The sequence below is a fragment of the Pezoporus occidentalis genome, unplaced genomic scaffold (genome assembly GCF_034315485.1).
Source record: "Pezoporus occidentalis ecotype Australia unplaced genomic scaffold, CSIRO_AGI_Poc_V1 ctg10, whole genome shotgun sequence".
Lineage (NCBI taxonomy): Eukaryota > Metazoa > Chordata > Aves > Psittaciformes > Psittacidae > Pezoporus > Pezoporus occidentalis.
In genome coordinates this window covers 8,569,383-8,590,489 of record NW_026912779.1, presented here as the reverse complement: position 1 = coordinate 8,590,489, position 21,107 = coordinate 8,569,383, and the positions used below count along the sequence as shown (strand labels likewise).

At 38.7% G+C, this 21,107-nt stretch overlaps 1 protein-coding gene across 6 annotated transcripts in view; it reads left to right on the top strand.

Annotated features, from left to right (window-relative positions):
- Positions 1 to 21,107, top strand: part of KIF16B (kinesin family member 16B) — a 139,637-nt gene that overhangs the window by 99,773 nt on the left and 18,757 nt on the right. For 3 of the 6 annotated variants that reach the window (XM_062610921.1, XM_062610903.1, XM_062610912.1), the window contains one exon: positions 2,777 to 2,866. In XM_062610921.1, the coding sequence (XP_062466905.1) occupies positions 2,777 to 2,866 (90 nt within the window). Of the gene's footprint in view, positions 1 to 2,776; positions 2,867 to 14,323; positions 14,388 to 15,278; positions 15,533 to 21,107 lie in introns of those variants that run through there. The other 3 variants (XM_062610936.1, XM_062610932.1, XR_009963267.1) reach the window with 3 other exon arrangements.

Below are 21,107 nucleotides of genomic sequence, written 5' to 3'. Positions count from 1 at the left end.
ATTTTATTTATCCTGTTTTATATTCTTTCAAAACTGGCTTTTTCTTGTTTCAAGCCTTTCAGTCATCTCTGGCGAGTTCTCTAGAGGAGATGATCTGGGCAGATGCACCCCAAAGCAGTGCTTTTCGCCATGTCCAATAGCAGCTCTGTTCAGCCAAGTGCTGTGGTGTGTCTGCTCAAAATGTCCATGTTTCTAGTCTAAGTTTCTTACTGAGCGCAGTGAACTGTTGCAGAATGGGAGTGAAACAGGAGCAGTGCTCATTGATGTGTAGTTTGTAAGGAAAAAAATGCATGCCCTGTATCTACCTAAATTAGAAAAAAGAAAAAGCCCCATCTTCCCTCAACTCTATCAGATTAATATCTTCAACAATAAATAAAGGTTGCAAGGTATTTTTAGGCAATTTAGAGCTTTTCAAATGCTGTATTCATAGATCTGCATATATCCCCATCCCGCACTTAAAGAGCACGTAGTCTGTCATACATCTTTTTTGAATGGGGGAAAAGAATCCCAGCCCAAACTGGTTGTAGGAATAAAAGGCCTTGTTCTAGAAATGCTATTGTTCTGCCAGGTGTGCTGTAATTCTCCTCATTATGTGAGTGGAGTTTGATCTGTCTGTCCTAATAACATTATTGCTGAGCTTTGGGGACTAGTGAAGATTTTATTTAGCTTTGAAACTCACTTACCAATAATATGAGTGGTAACAATAGAATTTTGCAATGCATTACCTCCCATTACAAGAATTAGGAAAGAAAACAGAGGATGACAGGGACCGAGTAGGATCAAACCAAGCCACCAGAAAACACTCCAGAGAAAATCCTTCGGTTCTTAGGCAGGACAGATATATGGCTTTGCTGTTTTCCTTCCTGTCTGTCTCTAACAAGTTGTTCATTAAACTTTGTAGAAGAAAGTTAATAAATAATTGGCTGCAGGCAGCTTGATTTGGGTAAGTTTGGTATCATGCTATCACCTAGACAGCTGTCAGATGCACAGCCAACAACATCATTGGCAAGCTGGCATACCTGCTCTTCCCCAGGCTGTGCAGCTGGAAAAGTCCTGAATGCTTGGCGCTAGATTGGTCCCTTAAAGGCATGCTGCTGTGACAACCCTAGGGAAAAAAAAATCATGTACAAATGAAATTATTGCAGCAAAATTCCACCACTCAGAAAATTTTAAATACAAAATTAAAGCAAAAAGAAAGCAGGAATGAATAACGTATTTATGATTATCCATTGCATTCTAATGTTTACTTTGAAATCACTAAGCTACATCAAAATAATTATTCAGAACAAAATGGTTAATTGGTTGATCGAGGTCAGTGTAACATGCATATTCCTGAATAGTTACTTTTTTACTTAAACCTGCCTGTGCATGTTAAATCCATTCACTTGATTTGTAGTTTGAGACACTCTTAACAACATATAGTCTTTCATGTATAAGTGTACTACTGCAGTTAAGCTTGCTGGTGGCATGAAAGATGAATTTTATCAGAAATGATGAATTTGCATTGTGGACATGTGCTAGAAGAACCTGTGTGGTAAGTTTTGAGCAAGCCAGTTTTATTTACTTAACATCTTCTAGTTAAAAATAGAGGCAAAGATAGGAGAAAAAGAAATCCAAGCCTGGTTCCCGATGTCATAAGATACAGAACAATTTCTGGTTTCCAAAACACTTCCCCTATTTCCATGTTCTTTATACAGCAGCAAAGGCTGGGATGGAGAACGGTGGAGCAGAGATGAGTTTGTTGCGAGCATGGAGTAGCACTTGTCAGCAGTGGTTCGTGGATGCTGGTTTTCTCTGGACTTATTGCTCTGATCTCTTTTTCTCCTCCTGAGTTATCCTGCTCCATTGCAAGTTCCATTACCTCCATAACTTTTTGATAGGCTCAATAGTGAAGAACTACTTGTTAATTTTAGGAGTCATTGTAAGATAAAAAAGCCTGTGTCTTCATGGAATGTGTTTTATGAAAATGCTTATTTTGATCTTCATGCATAAAATCATAGGTAGGCAGAGGTAATATCACATATTAGGCCTGTTAGGCTAAAAAAGCAACGATTTTTCCAGGTTTAGGCAATGCTGGCTGGCTTTCTCCAGCTCTGCTAGGTGGTGTAGAAAAATCCGTGCAGCTTTGCTTCTTGGTAGCCTTGGATCACCGGAGCTATAGAAGGACTTTGTTGTAAAATCAAAGGCTTCAGTCGCAGCATTTTTATGACCCACTTAGATATTTCTCTCAATTCATTTTCTTTCAGACAGTGAAAATTTTTCTTTCCCTGGTATTTTTGTTGGTTTCTCAGTTCGAATGAGGATTTTGGGAATAACTTTTGCTAAGGTTGGCTTGCTGTCCCCTTTCACTCCTGTTGCTGTGTGCTTTACTCACAGGAGCAGTTTTGTTGATTTTAATGAAACTTCTTGGGTAAATGGGATGTTCATCAACATAATGATGACACAGACCAGGAGTGTTTTAAAGGAATATCTTCTACTGAAAGCTGGCATATACAATTATTTACCCTATAAATTGGAATCCCATTCTATTCAGCAATGAACTCTGTCCCAGAAATGTGTATTCATTGTGTAGTGGTTTTTTGCTTTGCAATCAATGCTCCTTATTAATTACAGTTCTGTCACTGTAATGATTAAAAACTTAGGTGAACTTGTAAGTCCTAATGGGACTAAGGGAGCTAAGAATTGCCCCTTTTAATCTGATAAGCTTGTATACTGCATAGCTTTTTGTGTTGTGTGGGTTTACTTCTGTTTCTTGTTTTTGTATTGTCTGGTACAGATAACGGTCCTGGATGAGACGTGGACGGTATTCAGGCGGTACAGCCGTTTTCGAGAAATGCATAAAACTTTAAAGATGAAGTACCCAGAGGTAAGTTTTGGTAAAACTTCTTTTGTAGAAAAGGGTGGAGGTAGAGACTTGAAAGTAAGTTTTTTGGACAATGTTTACTCAAAAAGGAAGGTGATTAGAGACAGCCCGCCCGGCTTCATCAAGGGCAAGTCCTGTCTTATCAAACTAGTGGCTTTCTATGATGGAATGACTGTATCAGTGGACAAGGGAAGAGCTACAGCTGCTGTCTGTATGGACTTCTGTAAGGCCTTTGACATGGTCCCCCACAGCATCCGTCTCTCTGAAGTGGAGAGATATGGGTTTGATGGGTGTGGACCTGTTGGAGCCAGTCCAGAGGAGGCCATGAAGGTGTTTATAGGGTGGGAGCACCTCTCCTATGTAGACAGATTGAGTTGGGCTTGTTCACCCTGGGAAAGAGAAGGCTTCAGGGGCACATTAGAGCAGCCTTCTAGTACCTAAAGAGGGCCTGTAAAAAAGATGGGGACAAACGTTTCAGCAGGGCTTCTTGCGATAAGACATAGGGTAATGGTTTTAAACTAAAAGAGGGGAGATTTAGACTAGACAGAAGGAAGCATTTTTTTTACAGTGAGGGTGGTGAAACACTGGAACAGGTTGCTGAGAAAGGTGGTGGATGCCCCATCTCTGGAAGTGATCAAGATCAGGTTGGACAGGTCTCTGAGTAACCTGATGTAGTTAAAGGTCTCTGCTCATTGCAGGGGGATTGTACTAGACTTTTAAAGGTCCCTTCCAACTGAAACCATTCTATGATTTCTCTCAGCTTGATGCTTCTAGTAAGATTGGCAGCCCCTTCAGCAGTTTAAAACTCCAAAGCTGCTAGGTGCAGGATGGATGTTGCAGTGAAACTGTGACTCCATGTGTTGCTTCTAGCCATTAATTCCCTTTACTGCTGACTGGTGTTCCCTGGAGGTTACTGTTTTGTTCATTGCAAGATACTTGCAGTCAGATCATGTCATCCTGACAACTCCTCATTTAAAAAGCGTTGTTCCACAGATACCCTGTTGTAATAGTGGCTTCCAGGTTTCTGCAAAATGGAAAATTGATCTTTCTGACCACCTCAGAGACACTGGGTATTGAGGATATGAGGAGCTGTGCCTGACAGAGCTTTATTTCATTGCACTGAGCTTTTGTTTCAAATTACACTTCTTGGTTTCACATCTAACTTTTAATCATTAACATTTTGCTTCCTTTCTACTTGTTGCCTTGGATATTGAAAGAAATAAATCATTCAAGCAATGGAAATGATCTTGATTTCAGAGTTGCACAAGTAAAGAAGCCCGAGTCACATATTCATGGGCAATATACTGAAAAATACTAACATGGTTCAAGAAAGAGAGAAGTGCAGTAGTGTGGAAATGCTTTCTTTGTCTTCATTGATGTGTTTTTTTGAGCTAAAATCTAATTGACCCCTTGAATTTTAAAGAGTAAAATATGTAGATCTGTATTTTGTGGATATTTTGGTATGTAAGATCATTCCCATTCTGAAACAAATTGGAAAGCAAAGATTGAAACTACCGTGCGCCAAATATCTGAGGGGAAGTTTGGACGAAAATAAAATGAGAGAAAGAGAAAAGAAAAAGAAAATTAGGTCATCTTTTCTGATTGTCAGAAAAATTTTAAAGGTGAAAATGAGTTTTGAATGGAAAGATTAAATGTTCTCTGTCCACAAATGCTTTTAAAAATATTACTTGTGAATGAACATCAGTCTTGTGTTTTTGATTTGAATGAATTGCCATTTCCTCTTCGATGGTAGAGTTCTGGTCTGTCAACAGTAATATCCTAATTGCATCTAACTCTTGAAAAAACAGCTAGGCAGTCATCCAGCTGAAATAGAAAAGGACCACCTGAATCCCTCTGCAGACTGATCTTCCCTTTTTAAGAGAATGTATTTGAGTACACTTTTTCAGTCTGTTATCGGTACTGACAACCCATTAAGGAACAATTGAATTTGGTTGTTAGTTACGTCAGAGGGAGAGCACCTCCTTTCTTGGATGGAGTAGTCAGATTCAGGAGGAATCTGATGTTCTTAAAGTCACTATTAAAACGTCCCGTGTGCTGCAGCATACTAAGGTCACCTCTTTGGATCAAGTATTTGTGATTCACAGTACAAATTCAGGCTTTTCTGGCCTTATGGGAGGGAGTGGGTTTTTTGGCGAATGACTTGTTTGTAAGAACATAGGAGTGGTATTACTAGGTCAAAATAAAGTCTGTCATCCAGAGAGACTTTAACAGAACATATAACTGGGTATAACATATACCCAGCCTAGAGCAAAGTTACATAGTTTTCTTCATCTTGGAGTCTTCGCAGCTGAAGTTGTTTTCACTGTAATTAATAGATTAATATTTTTCCTGTGGATTTTATCTATATTTTATATTCTCTATACCACTCACTTAATAGGTAGCTTATATAGGTAATTTGCTGCTTTTTTCTTTTCATTGCCTTCTGTCTGTGGTCATGCTTTGCAAGGTCAATACATTCTCTAGTTTAATATGCCCGTTTGTTTCTTGTTGACACTTCTGTGTTGCCATATGTGTCTTAGGTAAACTTACTGAGATTCACATGTAGTACATGAATGGGATTAGCTGCTTAACTGTGCAGATAATGAAACCTCTAATTTCCACAAAGGAAATGCATTACAGTATGTTTTACTGAGTTATCTGTTCCCTTCTCAACGACTTTTTAAGTCGGGGCAAATACCGAGCCTTAGAAGTTTGTCAACATAACTTTCCCTAAAATCCCCCTTCTCCACTTTGGAGAAGAATTGTGACGTGTTTTGGTTTCTGATATGCTTGAAAGAAATGCTTAGTCGTGTTACTTTCTGAAACGATAGGTAGCTTTAGTAGTGTCTTCTTCAGCCTTTATCAAGCCTCCACAACAACCTTCAATAAATTATTAGCAAAGTTCAAGAATGCGTATCTTTGCAAGGTCCAAAGCACACTGAAGTTCAAGAGAAGTAAGATAAGCATTTGATTATGTTGTCTGCTGCTTTTATATAGGTACTGTCACTTAAGTACCTGTTCTGGAAACCATTGCAGCACTGATGTTGTCTTCTCTGTTTCACATAGTACAGGGCGTTGTGTTGTGTCTATGGATTTGAGACTTCAGACACCCCAAGGTGAAATGGCAGGTTTGTGAGCAGAAGTAACCTGCCTAACACGCAGTTGGTTTCTTCTACTCATCAGCATTTCTGCAAACGACTGTGTCCTTGTTTATCAGAGGGGAGCACATTGTGATGGATGAAGTATCACATTCTGTAGTAAAGATTTGGTGTTTATTTTCTTTGAAGGAATGTCATCATCAGTGTCACATATGTGAGGACGGCTTCCTGTATTTTTTACCTTTATTTAAAGCAGCCTTAATATATGGTAATTTTTTGATTGGTTTTGCAACATGAGTAAGAGTTCAGTTTGTTTGGTAAATTGAAAATCATCTGTCTGCTTCTGCTCATCTGTCACTGACCTAATTTGGGAATCACCATGATGCTAAAAAGCATTTTAATACCAAACTTGGCAAAATTACATCCTTAGTTACCGTGTATTATTCCAAAGAAGGTTGATCCTTAAAAGCAATGCTGTCAGAATCCATCAGAGTTGAATTTCATTTTGCATATAGTTCACCATCCAACTCTAAATTAATATTTATAATGAACAGTGAAAATACTGTGGACGTGTTTAATGTATGAGTGTCCTGCTTTTCGAAGTGAACTTTACAGCTCATTAGTTGCTCAGCTCTGAGTTACTACATCAGTATTTTAATAATTTGCTGATCTCGCATTTCGTGTTGCTGCCACTGAGTTCCCAAAGGAATGTATTGGCAAACTGATTTATTAGGAAGGTTTAAAAAAAATAAAGTATCTCTTTCAGAAGCAGAAACTATCTAACATCTTTTAGTCTTACGATAGGCCGTATATTTTATATACCTGCACATTTCTTCTAATGTAGTTAAGTGGCTGCTGACAACTGAATATGTAACTGACGTGTCACATGCAAATTTTGAAAGACTGAAGAAGCTGCAGCAGGGTAAGATTGTGCCAGTGGCAAACAAGTACCAAGCATTTAACTGTGCCTGTATGATTGTCACTTGCCCAGCCTCAGCTTTCTTACACTGCTAGATTGTTAGTGACTCTCTTACTATTTTTTGGAATTCTAATTAAGACCATACTTGGTTTTCAGTTTCAGTCTTTATAAAGGAATATACTTCTTGTTAGTTATTAGTCAGAAACAGGAGTAAATGGTGTATCTGATAGCGAAGAGAGAACTTTGAGAGTAAGATTCTCTTTTTTTCCTCCTTCTTAATCTTCTCTTACCAGTTCATGGTTGTGATGTTCAGTTCTCTCTTCTTAGTATTTTCTTGTCTTTTCCCTGTTTCAAAGGACAGCGGAGGAACAATTGTCTGCCTGTCTTTCCCTACCCAAATCCAGTGTTTATGAAGTCATTCCTTCGTGTGGGAGTCCTTAATTTCTACTTGCATCAGGCATCTAAGGCAGGTTTTGTGGGCTTTCACTGTAGGTTCTGCTTATTGACCCTGTCAGTCTTCTTAAAACCTCTTTCCATGTGCGTGAAAATCTATATAGTGTTAAGGAAAACACGACTGAGGCATTTCTATTCCTAATAGGGCTTCTCGACTTAAAATATCAGTGAATCCATGGAGAGCTGCCAAAGAGAAGCTAAGAGGTATGCTTGCATTTATAGATTCATTCATGGAGATAAGGACATTCATATGTAGGCAAGATTTCTGCAGGAGTGCCAAAGCTATTGAATTCTAACATATTTAACAGAATGTAATAATTTGTGTGTTTGTATTTGATGTATGGAGGTCTGTATATAAACACATATTTGTATCTTTCACAGTCTACAATACAAAAGGATGATTTATAATTTTCTAAAGATTTTTAGGCTGTAATTGGTCCAGCTTCCTTTTCTGCTGGTTTGGTTTTTGTCATCTTACACGACTGAATGGATGTATAATAATCATATCTGAAACAGCAGGAACATCTACATAAACTTAAACCTTCAAGCCAAAGTTCCCATGTCATCTGCCTGTACCTCTGTCTGCTACTCCTGACAGGGAAAAGAGTTTGCACGATGTATTGCAGTAACACATCCATGTCATGGATTCAATATCATGGGTTAGAGACTGTTGCTTAGGTGACAAGATTTTTCAGGTACGCACAGTATGGGACAGTAAAGATTGTATTTTATAACTGTTAGGAAAAAATGCTGTAGTGTAGTGTTCTGGAGGAAAGGCTCTCATTGGTAATGTCAATGAGAGGTGAGAGTTATATTGCTTCATTTCTGAAGATAATATCCTCTGCTTATCAGACATCTCTTTGTTTGACAGAGTATCATTCTGTTTGGGTGAACTCGAGGCTCTTGTCACCTGGGAGATAACAGGCTTTGCATACCATAAGAGTTGCATGAAACTCAGCACAACATTTCTGTTTTTCAGAAACTGAATATTTTTGAAAATATATTGATTAAAAAAACATTTGTTGCAAGCTTATTTAATATTTTAAAATATTTTAGATTTTTCAAAACTCAAAAGTAGTCTGTCAGTTTTTTACTGGAAGTATTTTGCTTCTTGGAAGAGGGGGACAAGAAATATCTCGGGGAAGCCAGGTCTGGTTTTATCCATCCATACTCCCTGCAGCCACCCAAAATACTATGTATATGTTTGCTATCAAAATAGGAGAGATACCAGTTTCGTACCTTTCTTAAGTTCTTTTTATGTCCTTTCTTTAAGTTGGTTTTTGGTAGCTTTCTAGTACTACTTATTGTCTAGGAGTAATTTAGTTCTCTAATGGTGAATCAAGAGGCATGAACTGTTCAAGTAACCACCACTGAGTCATCTCACTGCCCTTTCCTTTTGCCTCTGTTCTTCTCTTTTGGGTGACTGCCAGGGAAGGATCTCCATTTCCTTTTTAAGTGGTCCATACATCTGGTGCTTTGATGAGTAATAAGTGGAAGAAACCTTCAACGTGAAGCACTGGCACAGACAGTGTTGAGGGGATGAGTCTGAGGTGAAGCCATTAATTTTAGGAGAGCATTCTTGGATTCTGGAAAAGGTTTCTGCAGGGTCAGTGTCCAGGGTGACTGACAGAGAAATGCAATTGTTGACTAACTTTCAAGACATGGTTGCTGGGGGGTTGTGGATTTTTATTCTTCTTCCCTTCTCCTCCCAATTAGCCTCAGGGATCATTTCTGTCTATTTATGTAATCATTGAATGACTTTAGAAAGTCTTATCAGAGATGCAGAATTCTCCCTCCTCAGGAACAGAGAAATTAAACCAGGAACAGAGCACTAAGGCAGCAGACTTGTGCAGAGCCCGTAGGGCAGCATTTCGTCTGGGATCTTGGCTGTCTGGCTGCTCTGATTCTGGTTTGTAACTGTGCAGCTGTAGTGTTTCATTAAATGGGAAATTCATGTTAGTCTCCTGGGATTACTTTGAAAGGGAAAAGGATGAAGAAGCAATAACTTTGAGGTACTTGGCTTGCAGGGCTGGCAAGCCAGTTGCCATGTAACTACTGAGCTCCTGGAGCTTAGGAGCTGCTCTGGCAGCACAAGTGAAAAGCTTGTTGCATCAGAGCTGGCCAGCCTGAAGCTCTGCTGGATTTACCATTGGATTTTCTCATTTACTGGCATAAGCAACTGTACATTTAATTAATATCTGGTGTTTAAGTAGTATGCTCACATTGAATGCAAAATTCTGTACGTTTGCATGCTTCTAGTGTCCAGTTGCAAGTACTGTAAAGTTCTGTAACTAAAACTTCTAAGATGATATTTACAATGAGTTTGTTCTGAAACCTGTAATGCTTTCATTCTGCAGTGATCGAAGTCCCAGTCGGTTCACAGGTTCAGTGATTGCTGAGATTGATGTTTAGGATGTTTGTGGCCAAGATGCAATTTAAAATTGTATGTACTAGGGAGGGAACGGTATAGCATATAGTAATGAACCTGATGGTACAAATCTTGCAACAGCTGCTGTCTCATTATTGTAGAAAGTTTAGGTTTGTCTCTATATGGAAACTTCATTCAGGTTCTTTTAGCCTCTAGGAGCGTTATGACCCTTGGTGAGCACAGTCCATGGCAATATTTAAAGATGTATTTCAGTACTTGAAAATTTGATATAGTGAAGAAGTAAATGATGTGTTCAGCCTGGATTGGAAGGACGCTTCTGGATATTAGCCATCAAATTTGAATACTTTGTTTTTAATAATCAAGAATATGAACTGTAGTTTTGCTTGTACGCAATGGAAAAACATAACAGAAGTAACGCATTTAATATGACAACCTCAGGGCAAGCACCAAGAATGCATAGGCGCTCTAAAAGCTTTTTTTCTTTTTGAGGTAAGTGTATTTGGGCACAGATTAAAATGAAAATAGTTTGCAACAGTGATGTACTTGTAAATAGTGCGTGCCATGATGTGTATTAAAATAATACATTGGCAGAATGAAAAGTATGTATGAAAGCATTTAGATAATAGGTTTTGAAACATAAATCCCAAACTAATGGCAGACTATAGTTTTTACTTTCTGGTCTGGAACTTTACTAGCCTCAGTCATGTATCTTTACATAAATATTGAAGGAAAAACAAAGTAGTGTTTTTTAGGATGCATTTCTGTGTGTAAACCTTACAATAGTATTATAGAAACGTGTCATTAACAGCCTTCACCTTTATTCAGTACAGATTAGAGTAATTGTGGTCTAGATAATTTTAACAGTCATATTTTTGTCACCTCTAACAGATAGGAAGTACACACACAGGCAGCATATTTTGTCACATACACATTTCCAGCTCCTATTCCTAATTATATTAAATTCAGAGCATTCTGATAGCCTGCAGATTTATATATGTAGTACTTCCGTATCAGCTTTAGTTTGCCACTGGCAACAGAAGTGATTTAAGAGGTAGATCCTTAAATGCTTGATCTGGCCTTTCTGCAGCCCAAGAGTTTTGTCTGCTGGTTATTTTTAAAAGAAGTTTTAGGACTTTGCTCACTACAGTCTACAAACGAACAGGAGAACTTGTTCCCCTAAGTAAAGTATGAAAAACACAGCTGCTGATGGTATCATGTAGTTCACTGCAAGTCTGACTATGGGAAAATGTATTTACTCCATGTGGTCCGTCTGAATTCATAGTTGCTAACCAGGACTGAAGCATTTGAGACACAGCAACCCCCCTGGCATATGCATTTCCAGCATAATATGCAATTCCCAATATATTTCTAGTGGGAAAATGAATTCAGTGTGTGAATTTTTCTTGTTGTAAAACTGAATCTGAATGTGTAAGAGCCTTATGAAAGCCTGGCTATGGGTCAACTTATTGTTGGTTTGGGTGCTAGATTTGTGCAGCAAAGTTTTCTTGGCTTGGTACAAGCAAGTCTGCAGAAGTAGTTTTTTCTCTATCTGTCCTCCTTCTCCTTCCTCCCTCCAGTGTTTTGGTCAATGTTGAGACTTTTGGTCTGTCCCAGTGAAACCTGTGAGTTTCCAATCATTTCTCTGGGAAAATACCATTAGCTTTATACGTCTTCTGGTAAATCCATCATGAGACAAGATTAACTTTCAGGCAGGCATCGAATGCCGGGTTTCATTGATTGTGCTGTGCAAAGGTCTTACACATTAGTAATATAGAAATTGAAAGAAGCATTTGGAGAAGGGTGAGGCCTGCATCTCATAATTCACAAACCATTTGACAGAATGATTGCTTTGATTATTTGATAATCTGATTTTCAAGGCTCTGCTCAATAATCCAGTGAATTTGCATGGTATCAAAATATTAATGTTGCTTCATCAGTAAACTAGTTTCAAATGGGTAACAGCCATCTGTGAGAGAGATATATCTCTGAGAAGAGCCATTCCTAGACAAAGAAACTTAGGTGCTTACTGAGATTGAGCCATTTCTTAGCTGCTTCTATCTATAGGCTGGTGGAACATCTTAGGCTGCAGCTCCGTGTCTCTATTTTGTTCCTGCTTGGTGAAAGGCAGAGGTGATGATTGGAGTTTTCATTCTTTCTTTTTTTTCATGGTTACCTTACTTTGGAGGAGTCGAAGACTTGTGCTTCATTAATCATTAGCTGTTATCGACAGTCTCACTGTCTTCGGAGGGTTTTGTGAAGAACAGCATGTTCTCACTGTGTTGGTCAGGGATATGCAGTTTAAAATAGACTTTTAAGCAGAGCCCTTTAGGTTTCAGTTGATTTAGGATATAAGGACCCAGCTCTAAATCTATTGTGAAAATACTGAGGTTAATTTTGAACAAATAGCATGGATAGTAGCAAAACCAGTCTTGTTTCAACTGTGCTGCCTGTTGCGTGTTTTCCTTTTACATTTAGATGTATTACTGATAGAACTGATGATGAACACTGCATATCCTAGTCTTCTTATGTCTTTTTTGGAAAAAAAAATTGCAGCAAAGCTTTAGCAGTATTTTAAATCCATAAATCACTCACTGTACATTCAATTCTACCTCCAATTTTATTTTCATTTTTAAATTGGAGAATAAATAAGAATACCTTTACTTTTAAGCTCAGTTCAATTTTGGGTAATAGCAGTATTGTTAAAGTAATTGCAAACTGCTGTATTGTAGGGTTTTGTTTACATATGTAGACTAGCATAATTTCCGTTCTGATTGTACCTGGAGGCTCTTACGTGCTATAACTCATTCTAAGGATGCTGTAAAAAAGATTTCCTGTGGTCCTAGAGCTTTTCTTGCTTTCCTGGGTTACTAAAATTTGTGTAGGAGCAGCATCTCTTGTATGCAGGCTCAGTGGTGTAGTTCTTGCTGGGGACAAATATTCTAGTCTTCTAGAATGCATCTGGCAGACAGTAAATGTGAAGTTTACTGTCACGTAAATGTAATCCAAACTCAAATACTTGGAATAGTTAAGCACATCCCTGTTTTCTCCCTTGCCCCAAATAATGATGTTGACTTCAATACCATGGTGTTTTGATCAAGTGTGTCTTTCAGTTTTCCTTGTATGCGTACTATATAATTGGATCTTGCTTTCTAAGCATTGACCTTCAAGTGCTTGATCCAGAAATTTTATTATACTTGGAAGCAAATATCTATTCTCCACCACCGCGACGACCCTAGGATCTCAAGAGCAGTAAATAGGGTATTGCTCATGAAACTGATCATAACAGGGTTATTTCTGGTCCCCATAGTTGCTTCTTCTGTCCTGCAGATTCAAAATCCTTGGCCAAGCAAACTCCTGAGAATATATCTTTTCAGCTTATTACATTTAATTAGTTAGCTGTTGTTTTAAGCTTTACTTAGGGACAACAGTGATGGTGGGAGAAAAATCCCAAGTTTGTGTGAGGCTTACAGCTATTTTTTAATCCTGTGATAAAGTGACTAGTTCTACAATATCTCTACGACTAGATGTAAGTGTAAATTTATATGTAACCTATGTGACTATCCATCACTGTTACTGTTGGAAGGGGGACTAAGTAGTTCCTTTTAATCTTCCCATTTGTGTACTTGGACTGCATTTTCTCTAGTTTTATCATTTGAAATGATGCAGAAGGCTGGCTAACTTCTCCATGGAATCAGTCCGGTTTGTTAAGAGAGTTGCTGCTTTGTATCTGTAACAAATCAAACTTAGCGGCATACTGCATGTTTGTTTGCAGGTGTATTTCTCTCTGACAGCTGTTCTTTAAGACCCTGAGATCTGCCATTAATTTTGAGCAATCAGAAAGGCATCCATCTAGTGAGCAGTAGAAATTATTGCTGCTCTTTGATGAGTTTTCATTATTAGCATTTCTCAAAGGCAAGGGTGGCTGAAATTTATGGCATCAGTTGGGCTCACGAGATGGGGATGTTTCATAAATGCTGCCAGATGTCACTGAGATGAGCTTGTATGCAACAAGCAGATCTTTTTGGGAAGAGCTGTGAAAGCTGCTATGGTGAATTCTCCTCTCTCAACCTATTTCTGTTGCTTAAATCAAATGGTACTGTGACTTCTTGGTGTGCAATCTAAGTGGCATGGTAGCAAACGTGGCATCGGCAGGAATGCAGTACAAATGGTGCCTGCTGTGTGGCCCACCTTGTTCTGTTGCAGAGACGCTTCCATAACCTTGCTATAAATCCCAGAAGATAATGAATCAAATCCCAAATCATTTTTGAAAGAAAAATAAACCCTGGAAAGAGCACCAAAAAATTCCCTTTTCACCTTCTTTTTGAGAAGTGGGATTTGAGCCACACATTGATAAAGATTGATTAATGTGTTGAGCTTTGGAGACTTGACCTTGCAAACCCAGCAGTTGTTGTCGTTTCTGTAAAGAAATAACCAAGCACTGTGACACGAAACTAAATGAAAAAAAAAAATGTTTAGCTTGCAAAATCATGAGCTAAAAGCATAGATAGTGTGTGTTAAACTTGTCCATAGACTCTCTAGGTCAGCACGTGCCCTTGTCCTAGACTGTGGTCTACCATGCAGTACTGGGTTTCTTTCCCCAGAGACTTCTATCCTGGGGCAAGGGATAGATGAGCAAAGGAGCAAAATCATGGCTGCAAGGACATGGTATGTTACAATTTTTTCATGCTTATTTTCCAAGTGTATTTAATTATTTTAATTTGGATTTATCTGGTTTATGTGTGAGATAATTATATCCTTTGGGTTGGTGTGTGCAGTTTCTGCACCATCTTATTCTGCCTTTCTGCAACCTGCATAGAGAACTTAATATATTTGCTTTGCTGTCTGGGCCAGTTTTTGTTGCTCTTTCCTTGGTTGATAATCCTGAGCTATGCAAGTAGTGGTTTATATTTAGAAAGATGCCCTGGCTATGTTAGTTTCCCATTTTCATAAGAGAGATTAAACTCCCAAGCCTGCATAATTTTATAGAACTGTGAAAGGTTTGCATGAATTTGATATCTCCTATTGCTCATTTTTATAGTTATTCTGTATTTAAATGCTATCATACTGCTTATAATGAGCAAAACTATGAAGTAATTTGTCAAATATTGGATTGACCATAGTTTATGGCTCCATTTTGGTATGTTATTATTCCAACTAGTCTCAAAATTACTTTAAGGGAAAGAAAAACACCCCTGTAATGAAGGTAACTTCTTTGGCTGCAGTCAATTTGATTTTTCTCAATAGCAGGAGGCAGACTAAATAGAGGTAAAATAGCGCAATAAAGTGTGGACTCCACGTCTCACCATAGCTACAGAAACACTTGTTGAGTCTAGGTCAGCCAGCTTTTTAAAAGGAGAAACTTGGATATCTCAACCCTTTTTGATAATTACAGGTGATTGCTTGATAGGCATATGGGCCCAGTTCAAAGACAGTGAGGAGGCACGGTTAGTGAAATGCAAAAGAGAAATATTTGGTGTCCAGTGCTACGTGGTAATTTTGCATCGTAAGAGGTTAACAGGAGGTGAATTTCTTTTTTGTGTTCTTATCGCTCTTCAGTGACAGAAAAAGTTGTAATGTTCTTTGGAGAAACAATTATGCCTGTCTGAGGAAGCTGACTGGTGAGCGTGCCAGGAAGATATTAAAAGTTCTAAGAGAGTTACCTGGAGTTAGAGACAGGAGAGCTGTGAGACCTTGTGCATCTCATGAGAAGAATTGGTGAATATGGAGGAGATGACCTGTGGGGGTTAGTTGCAGCATCCAGACTTTAATGGGACTCACAATAGAACTGCATATGCTTATGGGAGGAGATGGAAGTGCTTGTGCTTTGTTGCATGTCTTAGTGCCAGTATTGCAGGGGAATGATGTAGATGAGGTACCTATTTATATATATAGGTGATGCTGCAGAGTATCAAGTAGGAAAAAGGCAGGCAATTATAGTTAGTCTGAGTACAGTATGAAGCTGCAGTATTGTTTGCCTGGCAGGCTAACCCTAGCAGGGTCTCCAGTACACTCTGGCTTCTATGGGATGAGAAAAGGTTATTCTGTAAAGGGATGAGAAGCCAAGTTGTGGTATAATTGTACTCAGGAGATAGCAGAAAAGAAACAGACAAACAAAAAACGCCCACAAACTCAAAACAAAACAAATTCCCCCAAAACAAAACTCCAGTGCATCACTCTGCAATATGATCTTTCGTGTATTTGTCAGAAGGGAGTTACTTGCGGGCTGATTTATTTAGGATTTTTCAGAGTAGACTCCCTCAAGGAAGGAGGGAGATGCTTGTTCCTTTGTGTGTGTTTGCCTGACATCCAAGCACTGCAGGCTGTAGCGGCAAGGAGAGACAACACAGAAAGCTGGAAGCCTGCAACTCTGATGGATTCACAGAGACACCAGGGATGAGCCTAGAGCAGATTTTCTGGTCTCAGAAACACTACGAAGACCTGGGGGACAGGGGCTGGAGCAGAGTCTACTCAAGGACAGTGAAGAGCTGACTGTGTTAGCCTGGACTGGGGACCTTCTGCAGGGGCACTGTGTGTAGAAGGAAGGTCATGTACAACCTTTTTCCAGTTCTGTTTCCTGGTCACTCGGGTTTTCTTTAGTTTAGGAGGTTAATTATCCTTGTTTGTTATAATAAATTGTGGCTTTTATTGCTGTTAAAAGCTGTTCAGTCTTCTCCAAGGAAATAGAAGAAGAAAAGTAGATGGCAAAGTGAATATCCATGAAAGAATCCCCTGGATAAGTTGATAATGGAAAATACTGTCTCTAATCTTTTTTTGTCCTCTGGCAGACACCTACCTATAGGGTACACATCAGGGAAGCACTGGAGGGTTTACATAATGGAGGACTGTGTTGCTAATTTTTAAAGGAGAATAGGTTTGGAGTATTAGAATCATAGAATCATAAAATAGTTAGGGTTGGAAAGGACCTTAAGATCATCCAGTTCCAACCCCCCCTTGCCATGGTCAGGGACACCTCACACTAAACCATGTCACCCAAGGCTCTGTCCAACCTGGCCTTGAACCCCGCCAGGGATGGAGCATTCACAGCTTCCCTGGGCAACCCATTCCAGTGCCTCACCACCCTTACAGTAACAAATTTCTTCCTTATCGCCAATCTAAACTTCCCCTGTTTCAGTTTGAACCCGTTACCCCTTGTCCTACCACTGCAGTCCCTAATGAAGAGTCCCTCCCCAGCATCCTTATAGGCCCCCTTCAGATACTGGAAGGCTGCTATGAGGTCTCCATTCAGTCATATTTGGAAAAGCAACTTTGAACTTTAGTTTGATCTGTATTACCTGAAAATGTGACTAAGGTGGTTTTTAAGTTATTTTGTTGGTTTCTTTTTTAGTGGGTAGTATATGCTCAAATTATTTATCTTTAATCTCTGATTTTTATCTACTTTATAAATAAAATAACATTTAATCTGTTCGTTGGGTTAACTTTTTCCCTTTGCCTAAAGGTCTCTTATGAAATTGTGTAGAACAGGTGGTTTATTTCAGACAAAATCTTAGTAAAATATAGAAGTTAAGCTTTTTTTTTTTTACTTTTTTTGTCAAATCCCTAAATATTTAGTGCACGTTCCTAGTTAAGAGTACCGCTTTTGTCCAATTTCTTTAAACTCTGGGAGTCTTAGTACATCTTGAGAAGTTGAGGCTTAAGTTACTTTGTTTAAACTTCAAAAACTAAAAGTAGGACAGTTTTTTTCTTTCATTACTCACTGCAAAATCAAGTCAGGTGCAGCCACACTGGCTGCAAAACCATGCCACATTCTTCTCTTTGATTTTTCTCATCTGTGACAGAGATTTCTGGTACAAAGGATCAAAAGTCAGACATGCCTTTTGAAAAATGAGAAAATTCAGGGTTGTAAAAGTAACATGAGAGTTAAAGAAGACTGACTTTTTAATAGTTAGCATTTCCTTAATTTTCTTTTTTTCCCTCTTTCCCCCCATTTAAATATATCAAAACACTGAAGCACAAAGAGAATTTGGGATGAAAGATTAAAGATGACTCAGCCTCCATCAATGTCTGCCCTGTTTTTCTTCTTATAAAAAAAAATCTTTTACCATATTGTAGGCACTAAAACACAGATTTTTGCCCATCAGAAATAATGAGATGTTTCAATCCTGTAGATTTTTGCTTGATGTTGGAAAATGACACTTTTTTAATGTTTAGGGAGCATAACGTTTGGAACTATTTCATGCTTCAGAAGTGACAAGCCTATATGACTATATTATGTGGTATTTTACTTTGGTCCACTACATATTTAAATATCTTTTGCAAAGTACAGTACAAGGCTTTTTATTAACATGTTATATTCTGCTGTACCATAAAACCCCTGAACTGAATTCAGTCCAGCAGGTCCTTAGCAAACTTCAGTTAATGTCAGTGAAGAGTCTCCAACTGAATATAATGGAAACTAAAGGACACCCTTCTCAAATACTGATGATTTCATTTTCTGAAGGTCCTGAAGTGAGGGTGCACTCTGTCCTAGGCTGAGCCTTTCATGGTATTGGAGCCTTCATTTGCACTCTCTTGGTTTCCAAAAGGCCAGTCTCCAAATTTGCGTCTCTTCCTGAGGATCAGTAGTTGAGGGCTATGAAGATGTATGGTTTCACTGTAAAAGGGTATGCTTCCATGCAGATATTGTTAGGTATATGCTGTTTCCAGAAGTAGGTGGATCCTAAGGTCAGAAAGTTGCATGTATGATAAAAGAGGGGACTAAAGAAAGGGTCATTTCCTGTTCTGCCATCTATTCTTACCAGCATTAAAAACCTGCAGATAACCATGTTAAAACCAGTCCCTTGGCTGAAATGTGAGAGGTGTACAGGAATCCATTAAGCTGTTTAAAATTTACTAGAATAACACTTGCTAGGTTTGAAGCACCTTCCCCTTGACAACTGGAGGTAGTACCGTCTAAGCTTGATCGTACTAATCTCACAAATACTGTAGTATGGTAAGTAAGCATCATTTCCTACAGATAAGGCTGCTGAGACACAGACAAATAGCATACCCCCGCGTCATACAAGACCTAGAAATAAAACACAGTCTTTATTTATTATTAAGAAATTAGGGAGTAAATTGCAAATGACTGTTTGCCTCTCTTTAAGACTGCTACTGCCTAGCAACGATTGCCAGATAGGATAAACATCATTAACAGTAGAAAGTTTAATGTCTGAAAGACATTAGGAGTGCTGACGTGTGGTCTTGAGGTGTTTCTGTACTATTTTAAGATACTATCTGACTTTCCATTTTGGGTCTACGAGTAGTCCCAGCCTTGGCCACAGTATGTATAGGCATGTGTGTGCATGCTCCTATGTATAGAATGGAATACGTATTGCAGCGATGCTTATAATGAAGTATAGTAGGGAAGTGCTTCTGCAGCCAAAATAAAAATTAGAAATCTTGCATGCTACATACAGGAAATCATTCAAGCTCTCTCTTCCTGCCAGGCTGGGGAATATGCCTCTTAATTTCCCCTGACAGAAAACACATCACCTCATCAGCAACACTAGAAAACGACAAAACATCCCTGCTGAAAAAGACCGACTGCCAAATGCTTCCATTGCTACTGCAGCAAGGGGTACAGGGAGAGGAGGGGCGTGCTTCAGACCTGTCAGGGGAGTAGAATAATTTACCTGTAGAGTCCCACCATTACACGTCGTGTTGCTGCAAAATGCTGATCTCATAGTCAAGGTGTGACCTTTGAAGAACTAATTTGAGCCGGAGGGTACACAGCTATTTAACTCTAACAGAATAATTTATAGTCCTGAATCTGGATAGTGTGAAATTCTCTTTCAGTGTTTGAGCCAAAGCAAGCATCTTGATGCAAAATCTACACCTGCAGATCTCTGACATATTTAAGTGATGGAACAAATGCAGCTCGGTCACATACTGTGCTGTGTGCATTAGTGATAATCTCATCTGAAGTTGTTGTGCAGTTTCTTAAAGGTGTTGTAGCAGTAGTAATAACAAAATTTGAATTTATTGAAATATTTTCTGCTGCAATTTGACTTAAATGAGTGTTTTAGATAACCCTCAGCATTCTTGGGAATCGTTGCATTTCTGAGTCATATAATTACATTCAGAGTCTGTATGTCAAATAATACATCAGGACAAAGAGCCTTTATAGACCGTTGTAACGTCATTGCTTCAGTATATTTATATTGCTGGGCTTTTCTTTCTTCTTTTATAAACCAGAATTATGACGGGATGAGAACATTTTATCATCACTCTGTATTTGTGGAACTCTTACACCAGCATATTTCTCCCCACACTAAAGGAATACCTTTATAAATCAGAGTGACAGAGATCAGTGGGGGGGGTGTGTGTGTGTGTGTGTATATATATATATATGCACACTACCTCTGCTAAATATAATGATATTGTATTTTTATATAAATATACTACAATGGATCAGCTTCCTATTACGGTGAAATTACACAGTCACATAGAGGACTGCATAAGTCACATTCCCGCATGAATGGTTCTAGTTCTCATGTTGCAAAGATGATTTTCAAGCTGTGAACTGGGTGGAAACTGTTGCTGTCATGTCTGCATTAAGTGTTCGGACAGCCTGAAACTAAAGCCTGGAGAGTTTTGAATGTCTCTCTTTTCATTTTGGTGGGGATTAGACTCTTGGCATGTAGTGAAATAGAACACATTGGAATAATTCAGGGTTTCCAAGAGCTGCTGAAGTGGTGAAATCTATGGCTGGAAGATTTTCTGTCATATAGCTGGGTGGTCATCTGTGACAGGAATGGTCTCCATTTGTTATTTGTGAGGTGAACAGCTGCCAGTTATTTAGCGAAAAGAGCAACCAGAGGATCCTTGGTAAAAGAGTGGAACAGAGAAATGTTCCAGCAGGCCACAGGTTCTGCGCCTTCTGCATCCAGCTCTGTAGAGGTGGTGACTGCAGCAGGTGATTAGACCTTTGTAATGTACCCTCTGCAGGATGCAAAATCCTCCCAAGCTGCATGTATGTACGTATAAGTGTATTTTGTGTGCACATGTGTGTATTACAAACATAAGTAACATACATATGTGGGCCAAATATGGTTTGGCACATTGGCATTCTGAACTGGTTGGAGGTTTTTATTATATATCATTCTCTGTGTCAATAGTGTTCAGATCCAGGTCTTGACCAGCAGTGAAATTATGATTTTCATTTAGGTACATGTTGTGGCTTTGAACATTTCAGAGCTGAGCTTACTGGTTGAGGCATTTCTCTTGTATATTAAATTTATGACTGTAATAATGGTCTTTCATTGGCTTGGTTTCAAAGGTCTGTGCATCATAGTGATTTGGGAGTGAAGAAATATTAAAACTCTGTGAGTAGCTCCTTTGGTTTCAGTGAGTTTAGGAAAACTTACTGGCTTTAGAAAATGCAGC